At 45.5% G+C, this 27,434-nt stretch overlaps 1 protein-coding gene across 1 annotated transcript; it reads right to left on the bottom strand.

The window, feature by feature from the left end:
* Positions 1 to 26,144, bottom strand: LOC141096659 (vomeronasal type-2 receptor 26-like). The gene is made up of 3 exons (XM_073583372.1): positions 25,206 to 26,144; positions 14,394 to 14,517; positions 1 to 908 (listed from the first exon to the last, which is right to left on the bottom strand). Exons 1-3 carry the CDS (start codon positions 26,142 to 26,144, stop codon positions 1 to 3), a joined length of 1,971 nt encoding a protein of 656 aa, XP_073439473.1.
* Positions 26,145 to 27,434: the final 1,290 nt, after the last annotated feature.

The following is a 27,434-nucleotide window of genomic DNA, read 5'->3' as shown; positions in this document are numbered from 1 at the left end:
TCATTCCTTTCTTTTTCCGAGCAGCTCCGTTTTTTTATTCATTCCAGATTTAAACAAAATAATAAAGCATTTAGGGAAAAACACACAACCTAAAAGTCCAGCACTGGAAGCCATCACCGCAAATATCTCCACAGCCACTATGGTCTTCCCTCTGGTGCTCAGATAAGCGGGGATCATGGAAATCCAGACACTGAGGAACACCAGCATGCTGAAGGTGATGTACTTGGCCTCATTGAAACTGTCCGGTAATGTCCTCACCAAGAAAGCCAGGACAAAGTTCACAGCTGCCAGGAGCCCCAGATAACCAAACATGGAGTAGAACCAGATATCTGAGCCTTCATTACACTGAATGAGGAGAATCCCAGGATGAGACTCAGAGTCCAGATCTTGGAATGGGGGAGAAATAGACAACCAGAAAACACAGATTACAACCTGAAGGGAAGAACACAACAACACTATGGTATAGGGCAGTTTCACATTCAGCCATTTTCTCCAAGTGCTTCCAGGCTTGGTGGACTTAAAAGCAACACAAACGATGACAGTCTTGGCGAGAAGTGAAGAGACGGCTACTGAGAAGAAAAATCCAAAACTGGTTTCACGTAATCTACAAGTTACATCATTGGGACGACCAAGGAACAAAAACACAGAGAGAAAGCTGAGAAAGATGGAGACCAGGAGGAGGTAACTCAGGTTCCGGTTATTGGCTCTCACAATGGGAGTGTCCCGGTAGGAAATAAATATCCCAAATGTGAAGCCGGTCACAAGGCATCCGAAGACCGAGATACAGGAGAATACAGAAGCCATTGTGTCATTCTGGTAAGAGTTGAATTCCACCACTTTAGGCACACATTGGTCTCTCTTCTCATTTGGCCATTTGTCATTTTGGCATTTCATGCAGCTCTCGCTGTCTGTAGGAAAATTTCACGAAGTGTTACTTTTATTGTGGGAAGAATAGCTATCTATCTATTATCTATCTATTTATCTATTTAGAAAAAATGGAGCCGAACACTTTCCAAATAGGTGGGTGCACAGGCCTCCCGGCAAACAATCTGTATACTTGCCAAATATAAAGTGGGTACGCAAAGTATTCAGACTAGGGATGGGCGAATCCTGAAATACTCGGAATCGCTGGACTGTAACGAGTCCGAGACGGAAACTCACTACTCGTTGCGAGTCTAGCGAGTCCAATGTTAATGAATGGGGATGCGAGTATTGCAGCGATTCCTGTGCTGGGGAGAGAGAGAGAGAGATATTACTACAAGCAATTCTAGTTTCTTAGCGATTTTGTGTCCCCCTGCTGACACAAAATCGCTAAGAAACTAGAATTGCTTGTATTAAACTCTGAAAAAAAAAAAAAAATAGGAGTCTTAGCGATTTTGTGTCCCCCTGCTGACTAGTGTTGAGCTTTCCGATTGGCTGCCGAAATGACGTCATCATGATGCGCTGTCTGTGCGCATCATGATGCGCCGTCAGTTCGGGCCTTCAAGGGGGCTGTGCCGACTGTCCGGGGGTCTGTACCGGCCTGCCGGTGGTCTGTGCAGGCTCCGGTGGTCTGTGCCGGCCTGCCGGGGGGCTGTGCCGGCCTGCCGGTGGTCTATGCAGGCTCCGGTGGTCTGTGCCGGCCTGCCGGGGGGCTGTGCAGGCTCCGGTGGTCTGTGCCGGCCTGCCGGGGGGCTGTGCAGGCTCCGGTGGTCTGTGCCGGCCTGCCGGGGGGCTGTGCAGGCTCCGGTGGTCTGTGCAGGCTCCGGTGGTCTGTGCCGGCCTGCCGGGGGGCTGTGCCGGCCTGCCGGGGGGCTGTGCAGTCTCCGGTGGTCTGTGCCGGCCTGCCGGGGTGCTGTGCAGGCTCCGGTGGTCTGTACCGGCCTGCCGGGGGGCTGTGCCGGCCTGCCGGGGGGCTGTGCAGGCTCCGGTGGTCTGTGCAGGCTCCGGTGGTCTGTGCAGGCATCGTCCAATGGGACTACAAGTCCCATCGGGCGATGCCTGCTACCATGACAGTGATTGACACATTAGCCAATGATGGGACAGTAGTAGTCCCATCATCCGGCTAATGTGTTGAATGTAAAAAAAAAAAAAAATTACATGCTACATACATACAACATGCATACTACATATATACTACATGCAACATACATACTACATATATACTACATGCAACATACATACTACATACATGCTACATACTACATACATACTACATGCATGCAACATACAACATATATACTACATGCATGCAACATGCATACTACATACTGTATATACTACATATACTACATGTAACATACATACTACATATATACTACATGCTACATACATGCAACATACATACTACATACATGCTGCATACTACATGCATACTACATACAACATATATACTACATATACTACATGTAACATACATACACTCTACATGCTACATACATGCAACATACTACATACATGCTACATACATACAACATATATACTACATATATACTATATATACTACATGCTGCATACATACACACTACATACTACATACATACTACATACTATATGCATACTACATACATACTACATGTATACTATATATACTACATGTAACATACATACTACATATATACTACATGCTACATACATGCAACATACATGCTACATACTACATGCATACAACATACATATATACTACATGCTACATACATACTACATACATACCACATGCATGCAAGATGCATACTACATATATACTGCATATATACTACATGCATACAACATACATATATACTACATACAATACATACATATAGACATACAGTACATATAACATAGAGTACATACTTACCATCACTTGTCACTTTGATCCCAGAAGCCATTGTAACCTGAGGGTTAAATATCAATATAAAAAAACACCAATATACTTACCCCGATCCGCAGAAGTCCACGAGGGTCCCACGTCCATCTTGCGTGGAGAACAGCAGCATCAGCTGATGCTACCGTTCTCTACCAGCTCCAGGAGTACAATGATGGAAGGTAGGTATCCTTCCGCACTGTATTCACTGTATACCACTTTAAAAAAAAAAAAAAAAGTCCCTAGTCTCACTTTATGCCATTGCTGCGTGGGAATTTCCCATGCAGCAATGGCATAAAGTGAGACTAGGGACTTTTTTTTTACAGTGGTGGAGGAATACAGTGCGGAAGGATACCTACCTTCCGTCATTGTATTCCTGGAGCTGGTAGAGAACGGTAGCATCAGCTGATGCTGCTGTTCTCCACGCAAGATGGACGTGGGACCCTCGTGGACTTCTGCGGATCGGGGTAAGTATATTGGTGTTTTTTTATTTTGATATTTAACCCTCAGGTGACCATGGCTTCGGGGATCAAAGTGACAAGTGACGGTGAGTGTGTACTCTATGTTATATGTACTGTATGTCTATATGTATGTATTGTATGTAGTATATATGTATGTTGCATGCATGTAGTATATATGCAGTATATATGTAGTATGCATGTTGCATGCATGTAGTGTATGTATGTAGTATGCATGTAGCATGTATGTAGTATGTATGTTGCATGTAGTATATATGTAGTATGTATGTTGCATGTAGTATATATGTAGTATATATGTTGTATGTATGTAGTATGTATGTAGTATGCATGTAGTATGTAGCATGTATGTTGCATGTATGTAGTATGTAGTATATATGTAGTATGTATGTTACATGTAGTATATGTAGTATGTATGTTGCATGCATGTAGTATGTAGTATGTATGTTGCATGTAGTATATATGTAGTATGCATGTTGTATGTATGTCGCATGTATGTAGCATGTAATTTTTTTTTTTTTTTTACATTCAACACATTAGCCGGATGATGGGACTACTACTGTCCCATCATTGGCTAATGTGTCAATCACTGTCATGGTAGCAGGCATCGCCCGATGGGACTTGTAGTCCCATCGGACGATGCCTGCACAGACCCCCGGAACCTGCACAGCCCCCCGGCAGGCCGGCACAGACCACCGGAGCCTGCATAGACCACCGGCAGGCCGGCACAGCCCCCCGGCAGGCCGGCACAGACCACCGGAGCCTGCACAGACCACCGGCAGGCCGGTACAGACCCCCGGACAGTCGGCACAGCCCCCCCTGAAGGCCCGAACTGACGGCGCATCATGATGCGCACAGACAGCGCATCATGATGACGTCATTTCGGCAGCCAATCGGAAAGCTCAACACTAGTCAGCAGGGGGACACAAAATCGCTAAGACTCCTATTTTTTTTTTTTTTTCAGAGTTTAATACAAGCAATCTAGTTTCTTAGCGATTTTGTGTCAGCAGGGGGACACAAAATCGCTAAGAAACTAGGATTGCTTGAATTAAACTCTGAAAAAACTAGGATTGCCATTGATTTGTATTGGACTCGTTACTGTGCGAGTAATCGCTTGGAAACTCGCAGAGTACCGACTCCTGCGAGTCCCCTACTACTCGCAGAGTAACGAGTCCTAACGAGTAGATTCGCCCATCCCTAATTCAGACCCCTTGAAATTTTTCACTCTTTGTTTCATTGCAGCCATTTGGCAAATTCAAAAAATGTCTTTTGTTTCTCATTAATGTACACTCTGCATCCCATCTTCACTGAAAAAAACAGAAATGTAGACATTTTTGCAAATTTATTAAAAAAGAAAAACTGAAATATCACATGATCACAAAGAAGGTCTAGGAAGAGTTCTGGTGGCCCTAAACGTCTTCAATTTAAGGATTATGGAGGACACTGTGCTCTTAGGAACTTTGAGTACAGCAGAAATTCTTTTGTAGCCTTACCCAGATCTGTGCCTTGCCACAATTCTGTCTATGAGCATCTTGGCCAGTTCCTTTGACCTCATGATTCTCATTTGGTGTGACATGTGCTGTTGCTTTTTCTGGAAAATTGGGCTAGTGTTTGGGTTATAGTTTGTTTTTTATGTTGAGTCTCAAGAATGGCTATTTCAGCATATAACGTGTTTATCTGTTTGTGTAAATAGGAGGAGATTGAAATCAGCTCTCCTCCGATAACCAATTTGTGGGCCTCCCACAGGAGCAGGGCTGATACCTCACCATTGCTATTTTGGTCAAAATAATTAAATGTCTTGGTTATACGTTCACGCGTTGGGGGGTTATGTAAAACCGATTAGTTAAGTTGCCAAGATCTGCAAGGGGAAAAGGGTTTATTTAGTCAGTCATTTCTAGAGTTACTATTGAGTGATCAGAGGAAACATTGGGTAATATATTGGACCTTTTTGCACTAGAGATATTTTTTGGGAATAAAAATATAGTCTAATCTATGATAGGACCCGTGGGGGTGAGAATAGAAAGTAAAATCTCAATCATTTGGGTGCAAGTATCTCCAAATGTCAATCATTTGCGAGGAGTGGACACGTTGCTTTATTCTGCTAAGATCTCTAACGGAAATTGCGCTCTTCTTTTTCATTGTGTCTATTCACGGTTCAAGCGCAACATTTAGGTCACCTCCTATATAATAAGGAGACCTTCTTTAAAATGTTCTATTTTTTTCAGCATCGCTAACAACCATTTCAGAAGTTTCTTGTTGGGGGCGTATAGGCTGCAAATCGTAACTAAGTTCCCTGCCAATAGGCCCTTGACCAGCAGAAATCTCCCCATAGGGTCAGATAATATTTTTTGCATCTGAAAGGGTAGACCTTTTGCTATCACCACCGAGACACCCCTCGAGCCTGCTTGAGTGGTGGTAGCGTGGAACTATGTGTCATAGTGAGCGCGTTCAAAATTGTGGATTTTATCTGGATTTAAAGTGAGTTTCTTGCACTAGGAGAACATCCGCTTTTTGTTTTTTGAGATGGGCCAGAGTGTGTCGTCTAGTAGTAATAATAATAATAATAAAATTTATTTCTATAGCGCTGACATATTCCGCAGCACTTTACATTTCAGAGGGGATTTGTACAGACAATAGACATTACAGCATAACAATAATCACATAGATTATAACAAATAACACGAGGAATGAGGGCCCTGCTCGCAAGCTTACAGTTTATGAGGAAAGAGGTAGACACGAAAGGTGGGTGGTAACAGTTGCCCTGATTGTATGCACCAGCCATAATGTTAAGTGTGCAACAGTACAGACACACAGGGCTAATGGATGCATAAAGCTTGAGGGAACATGATGCGGGGAACTTGGTTATGGTAAAACTTTTTACTGTGTCACCCAGGGATAGTTAGGTTAATGTGTTGAGGTGGTAGGCCAGTCTGAATAAATGCGTTTTCAGGGCACGCTTAAAATTGTGGGGATTGGGGACTAATCGTATTGACCTGGGAAGTGCATTCCAAAGAATTGGCGCAGCACGTGTAAAGTCTTGGAGATGGGAGTGGGAGGTTCTGATTATTGAGGATGCTATCCTCAGGTCATCAGCAGAACGGAGGGCGTGGGTAGGGTGGTATACTGAAACAAGGGAGGAGATGTAGGGTGGTGCTGAGCCATGAAGTGCTTTGTGGGTGAGGGTAATAAGTTTGTTCTGGATTCTGGAGTGGATGGGTAGCCAGTGTAATGACTGGCACAAGGTAGAGGCATCGGTGTAACGATTGGCGAGGAATATGATCCTGGCTGCAGCAGAGTAACTTGTGAATTAAGGCCATGTGCATTGAATATGGCAAAGGAAAATACCTTATCACGAGTATCCATGAGTATGAAGGGGGGAGTTGGTGGAAGTCTGTTGGATAGGTGTCCACTGTTGCTTCAGTTGTTCCATGACGTCCAAATTAGTCAGGTATGGAGGAAAAAGAATGGGGGGTGTAGAGGGGTAGAGAGACAGAAAGGGGGAGTTAAAGAGAAACAACATAAGTTTCATCTTTGAAACAATTCTTAGCAAACTACTAAAGATTTGGTCAAACAACCTTTCAAACATATTTGTCGGCAAACAAGGGAGACGAACTGCAGCACCTATAGCCTTGATGGGCATGTATTCTGTGGTAAGATGTGGTTAGGGGATGTGAAAAGGGTAGGGGAGGGGATGAGTGGGTGTTAAAAGGAAAGGTTACGGTAAAGCAACACTCATAATGTCATGGGAATAGAAATACAATAACAACAGCATCGCCAGGAATAATGCAAAAGAGGGAAGAATTTTTGTGCCTGGGTGAAGACAGGTCACATTTTCATGTTGCTTCTGTGTCCCCCTTTGATAATGGTATCTTTGTTGACTTCCTCTTCGGTCTCTGTGCCTTGGGAGAGCCTGCGGTATTCTACGGGGATGGGGCTGTAAGGGCAGGAGAAGAGAAGCCGTGTGGAAGATCTCTAGGTCAGGATAGGTTTCCAGGATGATATCTAGAGATTTGCAAGCATTTCTAATATCGGCGGATGACCTGGCCTGAAGCCTTTTTTCACCTGCGGAAATAGAGATCCCAAAAGGGAATAGCTAGCGGAATCGGTAGCCTTTATGAATCAGGGCATCTGTGAATGGTTTAAAAAGCCATCGCTTCTTGAGAGTAGTGGTTGAGAGATCTTGAAACAATTTCAGGTGTGAGCCATCATAGACAATCTCCTCCGACTCATGAGATCTACGCATAATCAGTTCTTTTGTATGGAAGTCTAGAAAACGGCATAGGACATCTCTTGGGGGTTCACCCTGCTTTGGATGTAGAGACCTGTGTACTTGTATAAGTGCAATGTCAGTGGGGTCTTCATCCAGCAGTAGTTTTCCAAAGATCTCCTTGACCGCCTTGGCCAGAGCATCAAATGCCACAGTTTCTGGAAGACCTTTAATTCGAACGTTGTTTCTACGCTTGCGGTTCTCGTGATCCTCCAGGGTTGAATGGATGTCATGCAGTTTGTTTTCGTGGACTTTAAGCTGTCAAGGATGCTATTAGTGTGTTGTGACATAGCTGATAGGCTTTGTTCCATGTATTCTAGTCTGTGACTCTGTAGTGATAAATTATGTTTGATTTCAGGGAGTTCTTTTCCGATAGGTTTAAGAGCTTTGGACAAGATCCGTTTAATGAAGGAACGTGTTACCAAATTGTCTCTTGATTCTCCACCTGTGTCGGTGTCGCTTTCAAGATCATAGTCTGAGCCTTCTTCTATACCATGATCCATATGGCTTGGGGATCTAGTAGGGTCTGGAAGAGCAGTTTGCTTTTTCAAAAATGTATCCACTTCGGCTTGAGTAATGGATTTTAAGGGTTTAGATGTGGAACGTTGTGTCTTCACACCAGATTTCCCCATATTTATACACAGAGAGCTATAGGTTCTTGAAATTGTGGTTTAATCAGGCATCTCCCCTTGCTTGACACTAGAGGGCAGTCTAGGCATTCATGTCAACAGAACGATATAGGCCTGGGGAAGGGAGGCACTTTTCTGAATTGAAGGGATTTTAGCCAGCTATTGGGAACCAGAGTCACTGTGTGTGAAGAAGGCTGTCCAGTGTGAGCGCGGAGCCTCAGATGATCTTATGCAGCACAGTCCACACAGTTAAAGCAAAAGGTTGGCTATAAGCCTTGGCTGAGGGGACTGGTGGGATCTGAGAGCAATGATTTGCTAACAGCAAGGTAGGGGGGGGTGAAGAGTGCAGGACAAGAACTCTTTACAGAGTGACTCACTGTGCCTGTTGAATGCCCCCAGTGCTGATGTAATTCTCCCTCCCTCACACAATTCCCCGCAGCCAATTTGTATGTAAACCAGGTCCTTCCGCAGTTCAGTGTATGTGCTTTAGTCGGCCTGTAGCACCGCAGCTCTGGGCCCCTGTCACACCTCCAGTCGTTCAATGGGGGTGATCTGGATTATTATGAATAAGTGCGCCCATCTCCACTCACAAGCCAGGCCCCTATATGTGGAGAGATGCCAGAGGAGATGAGGAGGTGCAGGAGGAAGATGGCGGCAGCGCTCAGCACCACGCTGCAACGCAGTTCTCACCTCGCCCGCCGTGGGTCAGGAAAGCACCAGCCAGGGGTTGAATCACAGGTCAGCCTCCCGGGGGTCCCACGCAGTTAGTGGGGAGAGGTGAAGAGATGCCGGAGGAGATGGGGAAGCGCGGGAGGAAGATGATGGCGGCCCTCAGCACTACACCGCGGTGCAGCTTTCACCTCGTCCTCCGTGGAACAGGGAGGCACCAGCCGTGGCATGGATCATGAGTCCATCTCTTGGGGGTCCCGCGCGGTCAGCGAGGAGAGGAAGTAGCCCTCCGGTGGTGTCAGGTGCATCTCCCAGCACCAGGCAGTATCTTATTTGCAAGGAAGGCCCAGCGGGGGAGGTAGCCCAGGCCGCGGGTCCACGAGGCAGCAAGTGAGTGGGTAGGGCTGGCAATACGCGTCTCAGGTGAGGTCCGGCCATGGGGGGTTGATAACAGGGCAACCCGGTTGTATGGAGGGGTTGGAAGTGGCTGGATGAGCCGGATGGGGTCTTGGCTAGACAGAGCTCCCTCACATGTGTCCTTCCCCGTCGGTGGCCATCTTGTAACTGTGACATGTACTGTGAGCTGTGAGGTCTTATATAGACAGGTGTACGCCTGTACACATCAAGTCCTATCAGTGTAATTACACACATCTGAACTCCAATGAAGGAGTAGAACCATCTCAAGGAGGATCACAAGGAGATGGATAGCATGAGACTTAAATATGAGTGTCTGACCAAAGGGACTGAATACTTATGACCATGGGATATTTCAATTTTTATTTTTTAATACATTTGTAAAAATTTATACATTTCAGTTTTTTTCAGTCAAGATGGGGTGTAGAGTGTACATTAATGAGAAAAAAATGAACTTTTTTGAATTTACCAAATGGCTGCAATGAAACAAAGAGAGAAAAATATAAAGGGGTCTGAATACTTTCCGTACCCACTGTATAAAGACCACAAATAGGGAGCAGCACTCTAAAAATTACTTGACACTTTTACCCCCAAGGGTGGTTTCCATGTTAATGCCCAGGCCAATTTTAACAATTCTGACCACAGTCACTTTATGAGGTAATAACTCTGGATTCCATGGAACCTGGAACATATTAACTTTTTTTCACAAAAAAATTATTTCAGGTCCAATTTTTTTTATTTTACCAAGGGTAACAGGAGAAATTGGACTGCAAAAGTTATTGTGCAATTTGTCCTGAGTACTCTGATACCCAGTGGCGTAACTACAAAGTTATGGGCCCCGTTGCGAACTTTCAAATGGTGCCCCCCGATGCCAAACTATCTGGTACCCCATCCTGTTATATACTTATCCCCCATACTGTCATTGTTCTGTAATGTATAAAAGAAAATAAACCATTATACTCATCAGGGGCTTACATGGAAGTCATGTGGATCCATAAAAGAAGTATAATGCACCCCCATAGTCCTCTATGTAATATACTGCACAGTTCATAGTCATCCATGTAGTATAATCAAGTGCACCTCCATAGTCATCCATAAAGTATAATGTAAAGCCCATAGTACTTCATAGTAGTAAAATGTACCTCCTAGTCCTCTTAAATCCGAGCCCCCTGGATCAGATTACACTGCTGGATTACAGATTCATTCATTTCCATCCTTTAGCACAGTATATACATGTATTTATATATATATATATATATATATACCGTATATACTCGAGTATAAGTCGACCCCCCTAATTTTGCAGCAAAAAACTGGGAAAACTTATTGACTCGTGTATAAGCCGAGGGTGCACAGTGAGTGGCCTCAGTTATCTACACAGTATGTTGCCCCAGTTATGATGCACAGTATGTGGCCCCAGATTATGCTGCACAGTGAGTGGCCCCTGTTATGCTGCACAGTATGTGGCCCCAGACTATGCTGCACAGTGAGTGGCCCCAGTTATCTGCACAGTGAGTGGCCCCTGTTATGCTGCACAGTATGTGGCCCCAGACTATGCTGCACAGTGAGTGGCCCCAGTTATCTGCACAGTGAGTGGCCCCTGTTATCTGCACAGTGAGTGGCCCCAGTTATGCTGCACAGTGAGTGGCCCCAGTTATCTGCATAGTGAGTGGCCCCTGTTATCTGCACAGTGAGTGGCCCCTGTTATACTGCACAGTGAGTGGCCCCAGTTATCTGCACAGTGAGTGGCCCCTGTTATCTGCACAGTGAGTGGCCCCAGTTATGCTGCACAGTGAGTGGCCCCAGTTATCTGCACAGTGAGTGGCCCCAGTTATCTGCACATTGAGTGGCCCCAGTTATCTGCACAGTGAATGGCCCCAGTTATCTGCACAGTGAGTGGCCCCAGTTATGCTGCACAGTGAGTGGCCCCTGTTATCTGCACAGTGAGTGGCCCCTGTTATACTGCACAGTGAGTGGCCCCAGTTATCTGCACAGTGAGTGGCCCCAGCTATCTGCACAGTGAGTGGCCCCAGTTATCTGCACAGTGAGTGGCCCCAGTTATCTGCACAGTGAGTGGCCCCAGTTATCTGAACAGTATGTGGCCCCAGATTATGCTGCACAGTGAGTGGCCCCAGATTATGCTGCACAGTGAGTGGCCCCAGATTATGCTGCACAGTGAGTGGCCCCAGATTATGCTGCACAGTGAGTGGCCCCAGTTATGCTGCACAGTGAGTGGCCCCAGTTATGCTGCACAGTGAGTGGCCCCTATTATGCTGCACAGTGAGTGGCCCCTGTTATGCTGCACAGTGAGTGGCCCCAGTTATGCTGCACAGTGAGTGGCCCCTGTTATACTGCACAGTGAGTGGCCCCTGTTATGCTGCACAGTGAGTGGCCCCTGTTATACTGCACAGTGAGTGGCCCCTGTTATGCTGCACAGTGAGTGGCCCCTGTTATACTGCACAGTGAGTGGCCCCTGTTATACTGCACAGTGAGTGGCCCCTGTTATACTGCACAGTGAGTGGCCCCTGTTATGCTGCACAGTGAGTGGCCCCTGTTATGCTGCACAGTGAGTGGCCCCAGTTATGCTGCACAGTGAGTGGCCCCTGTTATACTGCACAGTGAGTGGCCCCTGTTATGCTGCACAGTGAGTGGCCCCTGTTATGCTGCACAGTGAGTGGCCCCTGTTATACTGCACAGTGAGTGGCCCCTGTTATACTGCACAGTGAGTGGCCCCTGTTATGCTGCACAGTGAGTGGCCCCAGTTATACTGCACAGTGAGTGGCCCCTGTTATACTGCACAGTGAGTGGCCCCTGTTATACTGCACGGTGAGTGGCCCCTGTTATACTGCACAGTGAGTGGCCCCTGTTATACTGCACAGTGAGTGGCCCCTGTTATGCTGCACAGTGAGTGGCCCCAGTTATACTGCACAGTGAGTGGCCCCTGTTATACTGCACAGTGAGTGGCCCCTGTTATACTGCACAGTGAGTGGCCCCAGTTATACTGCACAGTGAGTGGCCCCAGTTATGCTGCACAGTGAGTGGCCCCTGTTATACTGCACAGTGAGTGGCCCCTGTTATACTGCACAGTGAGTGGCCCCAGTTATACTGCACAGTGAGTGGCCCCTGTTATACTGCACAGTGAGTGGCCCCTGTTATACTGCACAGTGAGTGGCCCCTGTTATACTGCACAGTGAGTGGCCCCAGTTATGCTGCACAGTGTGTGGCCCCTGTTATAGTGCACAGTGAGTGGCCCCTGTTATACTGCACAGTGAGTGGCCCCTGGTATACTGCACAGTTTGTGGCCCCAGTTATACTGCACAGTGTGTGGCCCCAGTTATGCTGCACAGTGAGTGGCCCCTGTTATGCTGCACAGTAAGTGGCCCCATCATGTTGCTGCTGCCCCTGACTCCCTTACAAAAAAAACAAAAAACCTGTATGCTCACCTCCGTCGCTGCCCCCTGCTCATCAGCGTTGCGCTCTGCAGTGACTGTGCAGGCAGAGAGCGATAGCGCTCTCTGACCTGAATGTCACTGCAGAGGACGCAAGACAGCAGAGCGCAGGGACTGGTGAATATGCCTCCCAACCCCCCGTTCATACTCACCGGGTCCTGGCGCTTGTCTCTTCTGCAGCTCCCCTGCTTGTTCCATGTTTGTCGGCGCTGCTCTCTTCCCGGTTCAGCGGTCACGTGGTACCCACTCATTAAATATGCGCATATTTAATTTATCCTGTGGATTTCACACTCTATACATACATTTGAGGACTTCTTCTGTCACAGAGTGTGCCAGATTTGTAGTTCTCCCCTCTCTGAGTACTGTTTAGGATTAATTGAGGCTAGATATAATTATTTACATGTGACCATATTGTATATTGATCTAATAACATATGGTTTATATCTATATATATATGATTACCTGCACAAGGTGTAGAAGCAGGGTTTGTGCGGGTTGCTTGATTGTTTTTAAATGTTTTTATTCATGTTGTCAATAAAGCTTTTTCCCTTTTATAATGTATTGGTGATGTGCACCTCATATAGTGGTCTTGTTAATAAACTTGTCAACTCTTGATCTGCCTCCTGTTTGTGACGACATCCCATATTCCTGCGATTTCTACAACAGCGGCGGTGACCACTGCAGACAGTGCTGGGCGGTGACCGATGCAGACAGTGCTGGGCGGTGACCGATGCAGACAGTGCTGGGCGGTGACCGCTGCAGACAGTGCTGGATAGTGATGGTGGCAGTGAATAGTGACCGCTGCAGACACTGCTGGATGGTGACCGCTGCAGACACTGCTGGGAGATGACCGGTGCAGACAGTGCTGTGTGGTGACCGCTGCAGACAGTGCTGGGCGGTGACCGCTGCAGACAGTACTGGGCGGTGACCGGTGCAGACAGTGCTGGGCAGTGACTGCTGCATGCAGTGCTGGGAGATGACCGGTGCAGACAGTGCTGGGCGGTGACCACTGCAGAAAGTGCTTGGCTGTGACCGCTGCAGACAGTGCTGGATAGTGATGGTGGCAGTGAATAGTGACCGCTGCAGACACTGCTGGATGGTGACCGCTGCAGACACTGCTGGGAGATGACCGGTGCAGACAGTGCTGTGTGGTGACCGCTGCAGACAGTGCTGGGCGGTGACCGCTGCAGACAGTACTGGGCGGTGACCGGTGCAGACAGTGCTGGGCAGTGACTGCTGCATGCAGTGCTGGGAGATGACCGGTGCAGACAGTGCTGGGCGGTGACCACTGCAGACAGTGCTGGGCGGTGACCGCTGCAGACAGTGCTGGGTGTTGACCGCTGCAGACAGTGCTGGGTGGTGGCCGCTGCAGACAGTGCTGTGTGGTGACCTCTGCAGACAGTGCTGTGTGGTGACCGCTGCAGACAGTGCTGTGTGGTGACCGCTGCAGACAGTGCTGGGTGGTGACCGCTGCAGACAGTGCTGGGTGGTGACCGCTGCAGACAGTACTGGGCGGTGACCGGTGCAGACAGTGCAGAGGCTGAATTCCCTCACACCGATCCCTGAGTGACGTCCTGCTCTGCACTGTGTGAATGAGGACGATGCGGAGTCCATCTTCTATAAGAAGGTGCCGGATGCCGGTTACACCCCTCAGACTGTACATACCGGTTATATTGGAGATCTCGCCTTCTGGACACAGGACGCAGTCATAGCAGCAGGTGTGAATTGTCGGTTTCCCCTTTTTCCAGCTTCCAGGTGAGCAGGGATCTGAGCAGCGGGATACTGGGACCTGAGAAACAGATGAGAACGTTACCGGAGGGACAAGGACTGAATGCTGATAAATGAGACAAGTGAAGGAGTCGCAGGGTGGACAGGCCGCAGGACAATTTAGAGGGTGGGAGTGAAGGGGTTAACTTGTGTGACAATCAGGAGGGGAGGGATTTGTGGTGGTGTTCTGGAGTCTGATTGGTGGGAGGGAGTTTTGGAGGCGGGGTTATGGGGAGATATATAAGGGATGGGGAAGGTTCCTGCCTTCTCTTGCACCCTGGATCCTGCTGCCCACCCACCCTTCTTCCTGTCACATCGGCGGGGGATAGGTCCAGGTTAGAGGCTGGTCCAGTGGTTATGGCATTTGGTGGGAAGGCACTAGTAGGGTATTGTGGCTTCTATGACAGTCCAAGGCCATTTGGGGGCGTAAGTCCTGTGAAGTTAGGGGAACTAATTTAGTGTCATTAATACCTCATTCTCTGAGCCGGTGCGGTGCGACCGATGAAGATTAGGAAGATTGTGGGTTCTGCCTCTGCACCAGACCTATCAGCTGGGTTATGTTATATAATGTTCGGGGTGCCAAGGCTGTGAGCGCCCCAAGTTTGTGGCAATGTTTAATAAAAGGCTGCTGCGGCCATTTTACCCAAGGCGCAGGCAGTCATGGGTTTATTTCATGGATATTAGTTATACAGGTAAGAATTGATGGTTACATTTAACACGGCCAATAATCCCTCTTTAATTTGTCATGAGTAGAGACAAATGAATTGATCCTGAGAAATCAAATTTGTGATGAATGTTAAGAAATCCGCAGATCCCAGACAGTGCAAATGATTTGTGATTTTATTCATTCAAACCCCCCGAAAAAAATGCTGCCTCCATTTTACACATTGCACAAGATTACATTAATCACAGAAGGGTCAAAAGACTTGAGGTGCAAACATGCAGTTACCTCATCACATGGTATAACTCAGGCAATCAGGACAGACTATCACAGGCAGTATAAAAGTTGAGGCAGGGAATGCAGCAGGCATTTTACAATTATTTAGAGTAGTGAGAGAACAGCAACACTCAGAGCTCAGCAACAGATATCAGAAGAGAAAGCTCTAAACTATTGGACTAAAACTCCAGACAGTAACATGTTGTATGGAGCTCTGCAGGCAATGAGAGTAGTATTCTGTAAAGAAAACAGAAATTCAAATGATAGGTGGGAGAGATAGGAGAGGAGCCAGCAGAAGCAGTGTCATACTCAGTGTGAGCGATCAATAAGATGGGAGAGCTGGTATCTGTCCTGCTACATTTACTCACTATTACACAGGGTTTTTGTTCATTCTTATTGTACTAGAAAGCGGATGCAAGTCATAACAATAAAATCTGTAATATGTGTCAGTCAGAGCAGGCGCGCTTTCTAGAATTTCACTTCTGAGCGTGTCACAGCATGAATACTGTGCAATGTTGCAGGAGATGGATTTTTATTATTTAGATATTTTTGGAAATTTAATTGAATTTTAGTTAAAAAAGTAGAAAAAATGCTGAAAACTAAAAACATGTAGACATTTAACTGCACGCGTCAATTTATTCACACATTTTTACTAGTCACCTTGGCGGCCTCCACATTGTCTTTTTACCTAACTAGCAGAACTTGTTACGTCTGTTGTAGGCAAAGGTCATATAATAGAGAGTGAAAAGATTATGAAAATGTAATATCATGTTGTACAAAATCTATGATAAAAGAAACCATGACAATGGCACTGGACGGGGCAGTGTAGAAGTAGATCTCATATCATGGCTAAGAATATGGGAGCTGCAGCAGAAGCGCCACCACCGCGACTGGCACCAGCCATCTGGGCAGTAGGACTTCCAAACGCAGGTGACAATTGTCCTCCTTTTCTCCTTTGCCTCTGGCAATCATATAAGTGATGAGGAACCAGAGGACAAAATGGAATATACAGCACATCACTCGTCTCCATCACAGCGGGATGTTACCTTTAAGGCCGGGGTCACACTAGAGAGAAATATGGATGAGTGAGAGGCGTAAAACCACACATTGCACATGGAAATTATTCTCTATGGGGCAGCTCCCATCAGCCGTATATTTCTTGTCCGTACTTTACGGTCCGTGCCAATCGCAGCATGCTGCGATTGTCAGCGTACTACGCCCATAGTACGCCAATGCAAGTCTATGGGTGCGCAAAAACAACGCATTGCACACGGACCAGATGTGTGAATTGCGAGAAATACGCACCCGGTGTCCTTTAGAAAAGCCGGCAATTCAGTGCGCGATACAGTGAAATCATACTGACAGGTTTAATAAAGAACCGAAACAATAGATATATAAACATAGAAAACACACACACACATATATATATATATATATATATATATACATACACATGTCCTTGAGACACATATATATATATTTATATATATTTATATTACATAGGGTTTATTTACATAGAGTTTCATAGATTTTATTTATATAGATTATATAGAGATTATTTATATAGTTTCATAGAGGTTATTTATATTTCATAGAGTATATTTCATAGAGTTCTACATAGCATAATAGCCGCAAAATCAATTGCCGGCTTCTATAAAATCATTCCCCAACCCGACATGAAATGACACATGGTTACATACAGTAAACCATTTCATTTCATGCATTTTATTAAATGTCCCTGACTAATAATTAAATTAGGGTTTGTGTGTAAAATTTGGGACGTCTAGGTGTTAAATTAAAGGGTTAATTCGTTGGGAAAAAATGCGTGGGCTCCTGCGGCAAAATCACAACCAGAGAGGTAAATCAGGTGAGTGAGAACAGATTTTAATAGCCTTGAGAGAGACCATTGTTTTTACCCCCCGGCTACATGATCGCAGTGTACTGGGGATTAGGAAAACATCTGAAGTGATGGCCGGGGGACCACCACAATGCAGGGAGACTACGGTACACAAGATGAGGTGCAAAGAACAATGGGTTAATTTATTTACAGGCAAGGAATGTAGTGTTAGGAAAGTGTAAACAGGGGTATGCAATGACATAAAACAATTTACAATAGTGATATTCTCTAGCTGGACTGTACAAATGACACAGTGCACCAACTATGACAGATCAGTGTATTCTTTCAAAAGGCAAAACAATACAATAAAGTACAGTATTCTGCTACTCTAACTATAGCCTGACTCGCCGCTGCTATTTCGGCCACATGGCTACCGTGCTCTGACTATTTCAGTCTATCCTAAGCCCTAAACATGTGCTCACATGGGGTTAACACTCACGGTAAAGTTGGTGTCTCAGTTCCTTCCTGGGGGCCCCCTACAGTTCTCTGCAAGATGATGCGATGTCCTCCCTGGCAGCTCTGTGCAGTGTGGTCCTGTCCTTGTGTGAAGATTCCAAGCCTGTTCCTAGAAATGGTGAACTCCATCTTCTGAATTCCTTCCTTGTAGATCTTCATGGCTCCTCACAGTATCACAAGAAAACCATCTTCGTTATCCCCAGAAGGGTATACACAATCCACAAGTTCAGTCAGTTACAAGCTGCACGTTTTTCTCCTCACGTCAGTCTCCTGCAGACTCCCAGCTCCAAACACTCACTGGCAAAACAGCCCCTCCCCTCTCCATAGCTGGAAGAGCAAAACAAAGCAGTCTTTTGAAGGGTAGAATAGAATGTACCATCGCATCAGCCAAGGGGGTGCTGTCTCTTAAAGGGGCAGCGTGTCTCTGCTGTCCATAGCAATGTCAGCCCCTTACACATCGGCAGGGAGGGGGCTCCCTGTGTGCTTCCCTGAGACCGCTGGAGCAGTGCAATGTGCTGCGCTGCTTCAAGAGTCTCCATCCCTGCAGACCCCTGGATCCAAGATGGCCGTGGGGGCTTTCGGGGGCCGGCCTGCAGGGAGGCGGCTTACTCAGTGCCTGATGAGGGTCTAGTTTCCAAAATGGGTCACTTGTGGGGGGTTCAACAGTTTAGGCACATCAGAGGCTCTCCAAATGCAACATGACACCGCAGACCATTCCATCAAAGTCTGCATGCCAAAACATCACTACTTCCCTTCCATGCATCGATGTGTGCCCATACAGTAGTTTTCTCCCACATATGGGGTATCAGCATACTCAGGACAAATTGGACAGCAAGTTTTAGTGTCCAATTTCTCCTGTTACCTTTGGGAAAATAAAAAAAATGGGGACTAAAAGATCATGTTTGTGGAAAAAATATGATTTTTCTATTTTCATGCCCGGGCGTTAAAAACTTCTGTGAAGCACTTGGGGGTTCAAAGTGCTCACCACACTTCTAGATAAGTTCCATGGGCAGTCTAGTTTCCAAAAAGGGGTCACTTTTGGGGGGTTTCCAGAGTTTAGGCACATCAGGGGCTCTCCAAAGGCAACATGACACCCACAGACCATTCCATCAATCTGCATTCCAAAACATCATTACTTCGCTTCCAAACCCTGACGTGTGCCCATACAGTAGTTTTCTCCCACATATGGGGTATCAGCGTACTCAGGACAAATTTCACAATAACTTTTGGGGTCCAATTTCTCCTGTTATCCTTGATAAAATAAAAAAATTGGACCTGAAGTAATTGTTTTGTGAAAAAAGTTAAATGTTCGTTTTTTTTAAACATTCAAAAAATTCCCGTGAAGCACCTGAAGGGTTCATAAACTTCTTGAATATGGCTTTGAGCACCTTGAGGGGTGCAGTTTTTAGAATTGTGTCACTTTTGGGTATTTTTTATCATATAGACCCCTCAGTGACTTCAAATGTGATGTGATCCCTAAAAATAAAATGGTGTTGTAAAACTGAGAAATCGCTGGTCAACTTTTAACCTTTATAACTTCCTAACAAAAATAAAATGTGGTTCCCAAATTGTGCTGATGTAAAGTAAACATGTGGGAAATGTTACTTATTAAGTTTTTTGTGTGCCGTATCTCTGTGATTTAAGGGCATAAAAATTCAAAATTGGAAAATTGCAAAATTTTCGCCAAATTTCCATTTTTTCACAAATAAACGCAAATTATATGAATTAAATTTTGCCACTAGCATGAAGTACAGAAATGTCACAAGAAAATAATGTCATAATCACCGGGATCCATGGAAGCGTTCCACAGTTATTACCTCATAAAGGGACAGTGGTCAGAAATGTAAAAATTGGCCTGGTCATGATTGTGCAAACCACCATGGGGGTAAAGGGGTTAAATAGGATATGTTTTTATTAAACACTAGCTGAAGAGCCCGGCGCTGCCCGGGCTTTGTAACTAACAGTGGTTAGTTATAACAAATTATAATTATCCTCCATCCCATAGTCCCGTGCCCATATACCCATCATACATATCCTCCATCCCATAGTCCAGTGCCCATATACCCATAATACATATCCTCCATCGCATAGTCCCATGCCCATATACCCATCATACATATCCTCCATCCCATAGTCCCATGCCCATATACCCATCATACATATCCTCCATCCCATAGTCCCGTGCCCATATACCCATCATACATATCCTCCATCCCATAGTCCCATGCCCATATACCCATCATACATATCCTCCATCCCATAGTCCCGTGCCCATATACCCATAATACATATCCTCCATCCCATAGTCCCATGCCCATATACCCATCATACATATCCTCCATCCCATAGTCCCATGCCCATATACCCATCATACATATCCTCCATCCCATAGTCCCGTGCCCATATACCCATCATACATATCCTCCATCCCATAGTCCCGTGCCCATATACCCATCATACATATCCTCCATCCCATAGTCCCGTGCCCATACACCCATCATACATATCCTCCATCCCATAGTCCCGTGCCCATATACCCATCATACATATCCTCCATCCCATAGTCCCATGCCCATATACCCATCATACATATCCTCCATCCCATAGTCCCATGCCCATATACCCATCATACATATCCTCCATCCCATAGTCCCGTGCCCATATACCCATCATACATATCCTCCATCCCATAGTCCCGTGCCCATATACCCATAATACATATCCTCCATCCCATAGTCCCATGCCCATATACCCATCATACATATCCTCCATCCCATAGTCCCATGCCCATATACCCATCATACATATCCTCCATCCCATAGTCCCGTGCCCATATACCCATAATACATATCCTCCATCCCATAGTCCCATGCCCATATACCCATAATACATATCCTCCATCCCATAGTCCCGTGCCCATATACCCATCATACATATCCTCCATCCCATAGTCCCGTGCCCATATACCCATCATACATATCCTCCATCCCATAGTCCCGTGCCCATATACCCATCATACATATCCTCCATCCCATAGTCCCGTGCCCATATACCCATAATACATATCCTCCATCCCATAGTCCCATGCCCATATACCCATCATACATATCCTCCATCCCATAGTCCCGTGCCCATATACCCATCATACATATCCTCCATCCCATAGTCCCGTGCCCATATACCCATCATACATATCCGCCATCCCATAGTCCCGTGCCCAAATACCCATCATACATACCCTCCATCCCTTAGTCCAATGCCCATATACTCATCACACATCCTCCATCCCATAGTCCCGTGCCCATATACCCATTATGACATCATCATCATCATGGCAACCGTTATGACATAAACAACCCCATTGCAACCTATGATGAATCAGTGTCGCCATGACAACCATTGTGACATCATAATGAAGGGCGGGGCTTGATGCGCACACACTTTTTCCCCATTATGTAGATAGGGGCAAAATTGTTTGGTGAATTGGAACACGCGGGGTTAAAATTTCGCCTCACAACATAGCTAAGGACACTCTCAGGGTCCAGATGTGTGACTGTGCCAAATTTTGTGGCTGTAGCTGCGACGGTGCGGATGTCTATCCCGGACATACACACATACATACACACATACACACACACATACATACACACACATACATACACACATACATACACACACATACATACACACACAAATTGAGCTTTATATATTAGACTAGTGTTGAGCATTCCGATACTGCAAATATCGGGTATCGGCCGATATTCATGGTATCAGAATTCCAATACTGGGTTCCGATAGTTTTTGCATATCAAATACCGGAATCGGAAGTTCCCATAATGCTATGAGCCAGTTTGATTTGATTCAGCCAATCAGGAATCCTAAGAAGTGTGGGCACATCCTGTTATGCATGTTAGGCATGTTAACTACTGGCATGGCTGTGACTGGCTGCGAGCAGATCACCCAGCCGCTCCTCCCCCAAACATACGCTGAACAGTGATCTATGGAAATTGAAACTATTGAGGGAGGAGGAAATGACAAGTTCTCATTTCAATGCCAGAACACCCCCCTGGACGTTTATCTTAGAAGCAAGAGATGATATCTTGGAAACCGTGCAGACTAGCCACAGAAGGTAAATTACTTTTTGTCAGCATTCTGCAGCCCAGATATGCACTGAGATTATGTGAAAAGCCTGGACAGCCTGTTCTGTTATGTATTTCTGCCAACTTGGATCGCCCGCCAGGGCTGGTGGGGTACTCGGTACCGGGCCCATTGGTTTCAATGGGAGATGTCACGGTAGCTGTGACCCGGTCCGTGACCCTCGGCATCCATTGTAAAAGGGAAATGTTGAACGTGTGGATGATGATTAAAGTTTATTACTGAATGATTCGTGACACCACCGGTGGTGTTTGGCAATGAAGATGTTAAGCCGACGCTGCAGACAGATCATCTGGGACAGATGGTGTGGTGCAGCAATGATGTTGTGGCCCTCCACAGGTAGGGCTGTAGTCCCAGGGCAGTGTAGATGGAGAGGTAGTGAAGAGACGTAGATGGTGCCGTGCCAGGCACAGAGATGTAGCAGTGCTGAGTGTGTTGGCGCAGGAATAACTGGAGGACACCAGGGCATGTAGTTCCAAAGCTTTACTCACAGTCTGTTGTGCATACAGGTGCCTGCATCCGTGCCGTGTCCTCCAGGTCAGGGGCTCAGTCAACCTCCAAGCTAGATGAAGCACTCCGTTCCAACACTCCGCCAACATATGCCTTTTCTGAACGTCTCCCTCTATTGCTACACAACCCCTTTAACATAGTCAATATCTTTGTAACTCCGAACGACTTAAAAAAAATTAATTCCTGCTATTCCATTTGATTGGGCTAAACCTCTATGCCTTTAATGTCTCCTCCACCTCCCCCAATACATTCTACATTATTCTTAGTTGTTTTCCTTCATGTAGAATGAACCTACAAGGAAAGTAAGGGTTTATTTTAATTCCGATATTTCTGTCCCATTGACTTGCATTGGTTTCCGGTATCGGAATCGGCGATATCCGATACTTTTTGGGTATCGGTCCGATCCAATCCGATCGAATATTTCCCAATATCGGAAGGGATCGCTCAACACTATTAAACACCCCATTTGACTTGCATACACCCTGTTTGTGTTCCAGTGACCGAAAGTTCGGGTCACGTGACTATGATGCAAACGCTGTGGCGCCTTTTACATATTGAAGGGGTGATAACAATTCGGACTAAATGGCCTGGAAAATCATGTGATGTGAGCTCCAGGAACCGGAAGCACAATGCACAAGCACTGGGCGCATCGAACAAATTGAGGCTGTATGCCTACGATGCGATTTTGAAGCGTTTTTGCCTCGATTTTCAGTGCAAAAACGTTGCGAAAACGTTTTAAAAACTCGTGCAGAACGCACCCCATGCATTCCTATGACATCCCGCACATGCGGTGCTAATGCTGTGCTTTTTCCGTGGCGGAATCGCATCATGGAAAAAGTTGCAGCATGCTCGTTCTTTTTGCGGAATCACAAAGAATTGCCGCGATTCTGCGCCCATAGGAATGCATGAGAACCGGTTACTTCCCGCATGTGGCTATGCCCACCATGCGCAAAGTTAAGCGTCTCATGTGTGGATGGGACCCACGGTGTGGAGGAGAGGAGACTGTCCTCCAGGCCCTGGGTACAATAACTCTGTAAAAAAAAGAATAAAAAATAAAAAATCGGGGTATATTTACCTTCCGGCGTCACGCGCAGCCTCCCCGGGCCTCAGTGTTCCCAGTAATGCCTTGCGGCAAGGACCTATGATGACGTAGTCTCGCGCTACTCTAGCGGTCTCGTGAGATCACTACAGCACCGCGAGACCAACGTCATCACAGGTCATGCAAGGCATCACTGGGAACGGGAGCGTCGCTGAGACTGCGCGGGACGTCGGAAGGTAAATATACCCCGATTTTTTTTTTATCATTTTTAACATTCTATCTTTTACTATTGATGCCTCATAGCCGGCCTCAATAGTAAAAACCTGGTCACACTTGTCAAACACTATGTTTGATGAGTGTGACCAACCTGTCAATCACTTTCCAAGCGATGCTTCAAATCACTTGGAAAGTGCTTGAATTTCGCACGCGAAAATCGTGGCAAAAACGCGAACATAATCGCGGTAAAATCGCGCTGGAAAAAAAAGGCGCGGTTTCTGGGAAGGAGTCCGGTTTTGAGTGTCCGGTTTAAAACGCTACTTGGGCACATAGCATGAAGGAGTTTTTTTCATGTGGGTTAGAAGCCCGGTAACCACCGCAGTGTGCGTTCCATGGACCGGAAGCGCCTTATATCAGCCTGAAGTGCCTGCCTGCATCATAGAGGAGATTATACTATACCATGTTATGTCGAGGGCTTTCTTAACAGAAAGTGGTGAGTTTTTTCTGAGCACTATCTCCTTTTTAATTCAGCCCTGTCCTTCCTTTCACTCTCTGCAGACTGGCATAGAGAGTGGAGGGACCGCATGTCTCTATAGCACTTAGCACTTTATCTCCTATTACAAGCGAGTCTCCTGATGATTATGAATGAAACGCGTTGGGACACCACCTGAGGGAGAGTGCAGGGTATGTTTAGCACAGGGGTAGTTGTGGACTGCCCTTGTCAGGGCAGAGTCTGGGGAATAGGCCATTGTTAGCCCCATAGGGACCGACAGGGTATTTTCTATTCCACAAATTGACTGAGGATCAATCTGCGACACAATATTTACTACTCCCCCTTCATACGGTCATCTGATTGATTTCTCTGTATGTGACCATTACTGGCAGTGACATCATGGTGCCACATATGTTATACTCCTCAGATTACATGCAGACACGATTACACTGCCGGTATTTGGTGACTAGGTGCAATCTATCGGAGCACAGGTTTTTCCCTCATGACAGTATTTCTTGTATTCATATAGATTCTGATCCCGGCTACTGCAGGTTGAATCCTTTTCATCCTGGGTCGGGGTTTTTCCCGCAGTTGTTGTCTCATTGACCATAATCTGCTGTGGATAAAACCCCACCTTTTTGCACATTAATAGGTGGCACTTATTGTTTCCACATTTTAATAGGTACATTAATAGCGCCATAGCTTGAGAATAAGCAGGGACCCGATCATATTCACTCATCTCCACTCTCTATCCCTATTCCCATCACTTGGGCTCCTACAGTCTCCATCTTGCTTTTATCTTTATCTTCAGTTTTATTTGGGGTTTATGATTTTCATTTTGGATTTGTTCTGTCAGACTAAAACAGGAATACAGGTAATGAATTACAAAGTAAGAAAATTATGTAGATGAATTCAGTATGTAAAATATATTATGCAGAATTCATATTGATGGTTAGGGGAATGACAGAGGCCGTGTATGATCACATCTGTAATATAACGCTTCTCACCTCTGCGTGTTTCCATGTTATAGACTGGGTGCTCATGTAAAGCTCTTGGCCACTGACCGCCCATGGTGTAAAATGTCCTACTTCAATATTTTGTACAACCTTATGACCAGTATTATGAGTAAATCTCCAGTTTGTTATCTTATATGAATGTACAGCTTCCCCGTGTTCATTAAAGTAATATGTAGGCTTCGCTGTATCCGGTGAATTCTTCGTCATTTGGATGAAGCGCTGTAACTTCCGTGTGTATTGTACAAATCCGGGTGTGGAATTTTCTTGATATTTGTCTTTTACAAATAAGAACATTTCATGTAGAGCTTTAGCCAGAACTTCTACTGCGTAATATAATCTCGGAGAAAACCCTGATGAGAGGTAATTCCTTATACTTGGCACAATAAACTCAATCGAATCAATATCATCGTCCACTGTCCATTTAACTGAAACAAAGGAATCTTTATCTCCATTATCTAATAGAGAATCTAATATTTTCCAAAATTCTTTATTTTTGGTTATAGTGTGAATTTTCGTGTAGTTTTTCACAATGTCTTCCACACCAGGAAAAGTTTGTGATGAAATGTCCACTGCTAGACTTCCGTTCAATAATGGGAAGTCTTCATCTCTAATGAAGTAACTGGAGACCCAGAATGGTGGAAAGATGAAAGTTTTGTCAATAAACAGAAAAGTTAAGCGCCCTATTATATCAAACTCATAAGAGAAGGTCCCACAAATGATAATGATACTGACTTCTCGATGCTTAAAAATCGGTAAAATATTATACAAATCTATAGCCGTTTTAAGTTTTATGGTGAAGGCCACACAGATCCCATGTTCTCTCATGAGTTTTGTTAGTATCTGCAGTTCATTCTCTCCATTATCATCATCTGATACTAAAATCCCAACCCAGGTCCAGCCAAAATGCTTCAGCAGTTTGGTGATTACCATGTTGTGGATGTGGTGATTTTGGACTGTTCGAAAAACATGTGGATAGAGGCGTCTGTCAGATAATGAGCGATCGGTGGCTCCATAACTGATCTGCAAAACACAAGAAACATTTTGGGGGCGACTTATTAATGTGATGGAAAAACACCTTCATAAGTCGCAATATTTTTTAGCAAAAAGGCAACAAACAGGTCTGGGGGCTGAGAAAAAAGCTGGAATGGATGGAAAAGAGTGAAAACTAAATAAGACCAGCATGGAGATGATGCCGGCATGACTTTCTGGCTTGCATATGGGATCTGGGAATAATGTTGTCAGACTATTGCGCCGGTTTTATAGATTTTAAAAAAGACCTACCAAACCAAACCAAAAATCTTTTTTAAAGGGAAAAATGCTAAGAAACATTATTTCAGTCATAATTATATATTTATAGGGCAAAATAATATATATAATATATATATATAAATATAAATATATATATATATATATATATCTCCTTTCACACATGTTCACAAGGAGCATTTTGACTTTATTTTTTACTTTAACATTTGTGAGGGCGCTCAATGCTATATTTGGGAGGACCCTCCCTTATGCCAAATAGCTATCAATAAAGTGGAAAAAATATTCATCATCACTTTACAATGCCAGATAAAACATGCCCAAACCACAACCATCATGTCCACCGCCATGTCATTATGTGGCCCTCGCTGACAATTAGCAGACCGCCTGTCGATGCCATGGAACCTGAGTTTGGTAAGGGCCCTCAGGTGGACCTGTATCATACGTTTGGGAGAGTTCTCACTCCTACATTTGGGAGGACCCTCCCTCATGACAAATACTTACCAGATAGCGGAATACATATTCCCCATCACTTTAGAATGCCAGATCAAACAAGCCAGTTTGCATTTTGGGCTTTGCCCGCCACCACCATGTCCCCCGCCATGTCATTATGTGGCCCTCACAGACAATTTTCAGAGCATTTTGTGAGCTCCACAGCACATTTTGGCTCCCGTATCCCAGTGGAGCCGCTGTCATAGTGGGTGAAGCCGCTGTAAGGTGAATATAATACAGGAGTTGGGGGAGCTGTATGATCAATGTCAGGAAATTGAATTCTACCAGACAACAAAAGCATTAGAATTAAATTCTGAATCCAGTGTAACAAGTGAGGGCCGGTATTGTGCTCAGTCTGTCAGGCCTGAGACCCATGTCAGGAACATGGACAAGCCTCATGTTACATGGAAGCAGCCTCCTCAAGGGGAAGAGCCAGGAGCGCCATTGACAAATCTGCACAAGACC

This window comes from Dendrobates tinctorius, unplaced genomic scaffold (genome assembly GCF_039654945.1).
Source record: "Dendrobates tinctorius isolate UK_male_01 unplaced genomic scaffold, ASM3965494v1 ptg000077l, whole genome shotgun sequence".
Classification (NCBI taxonomy): Eukaryota; Metazoa; Chordata; class Amphibia; order Anura; family Dendrobatidae; genus Dendrobates; species Dendrobates tinctorius.
This window is presented reverse-complemented; position numbering and strand designations above follow the sequence as displayed.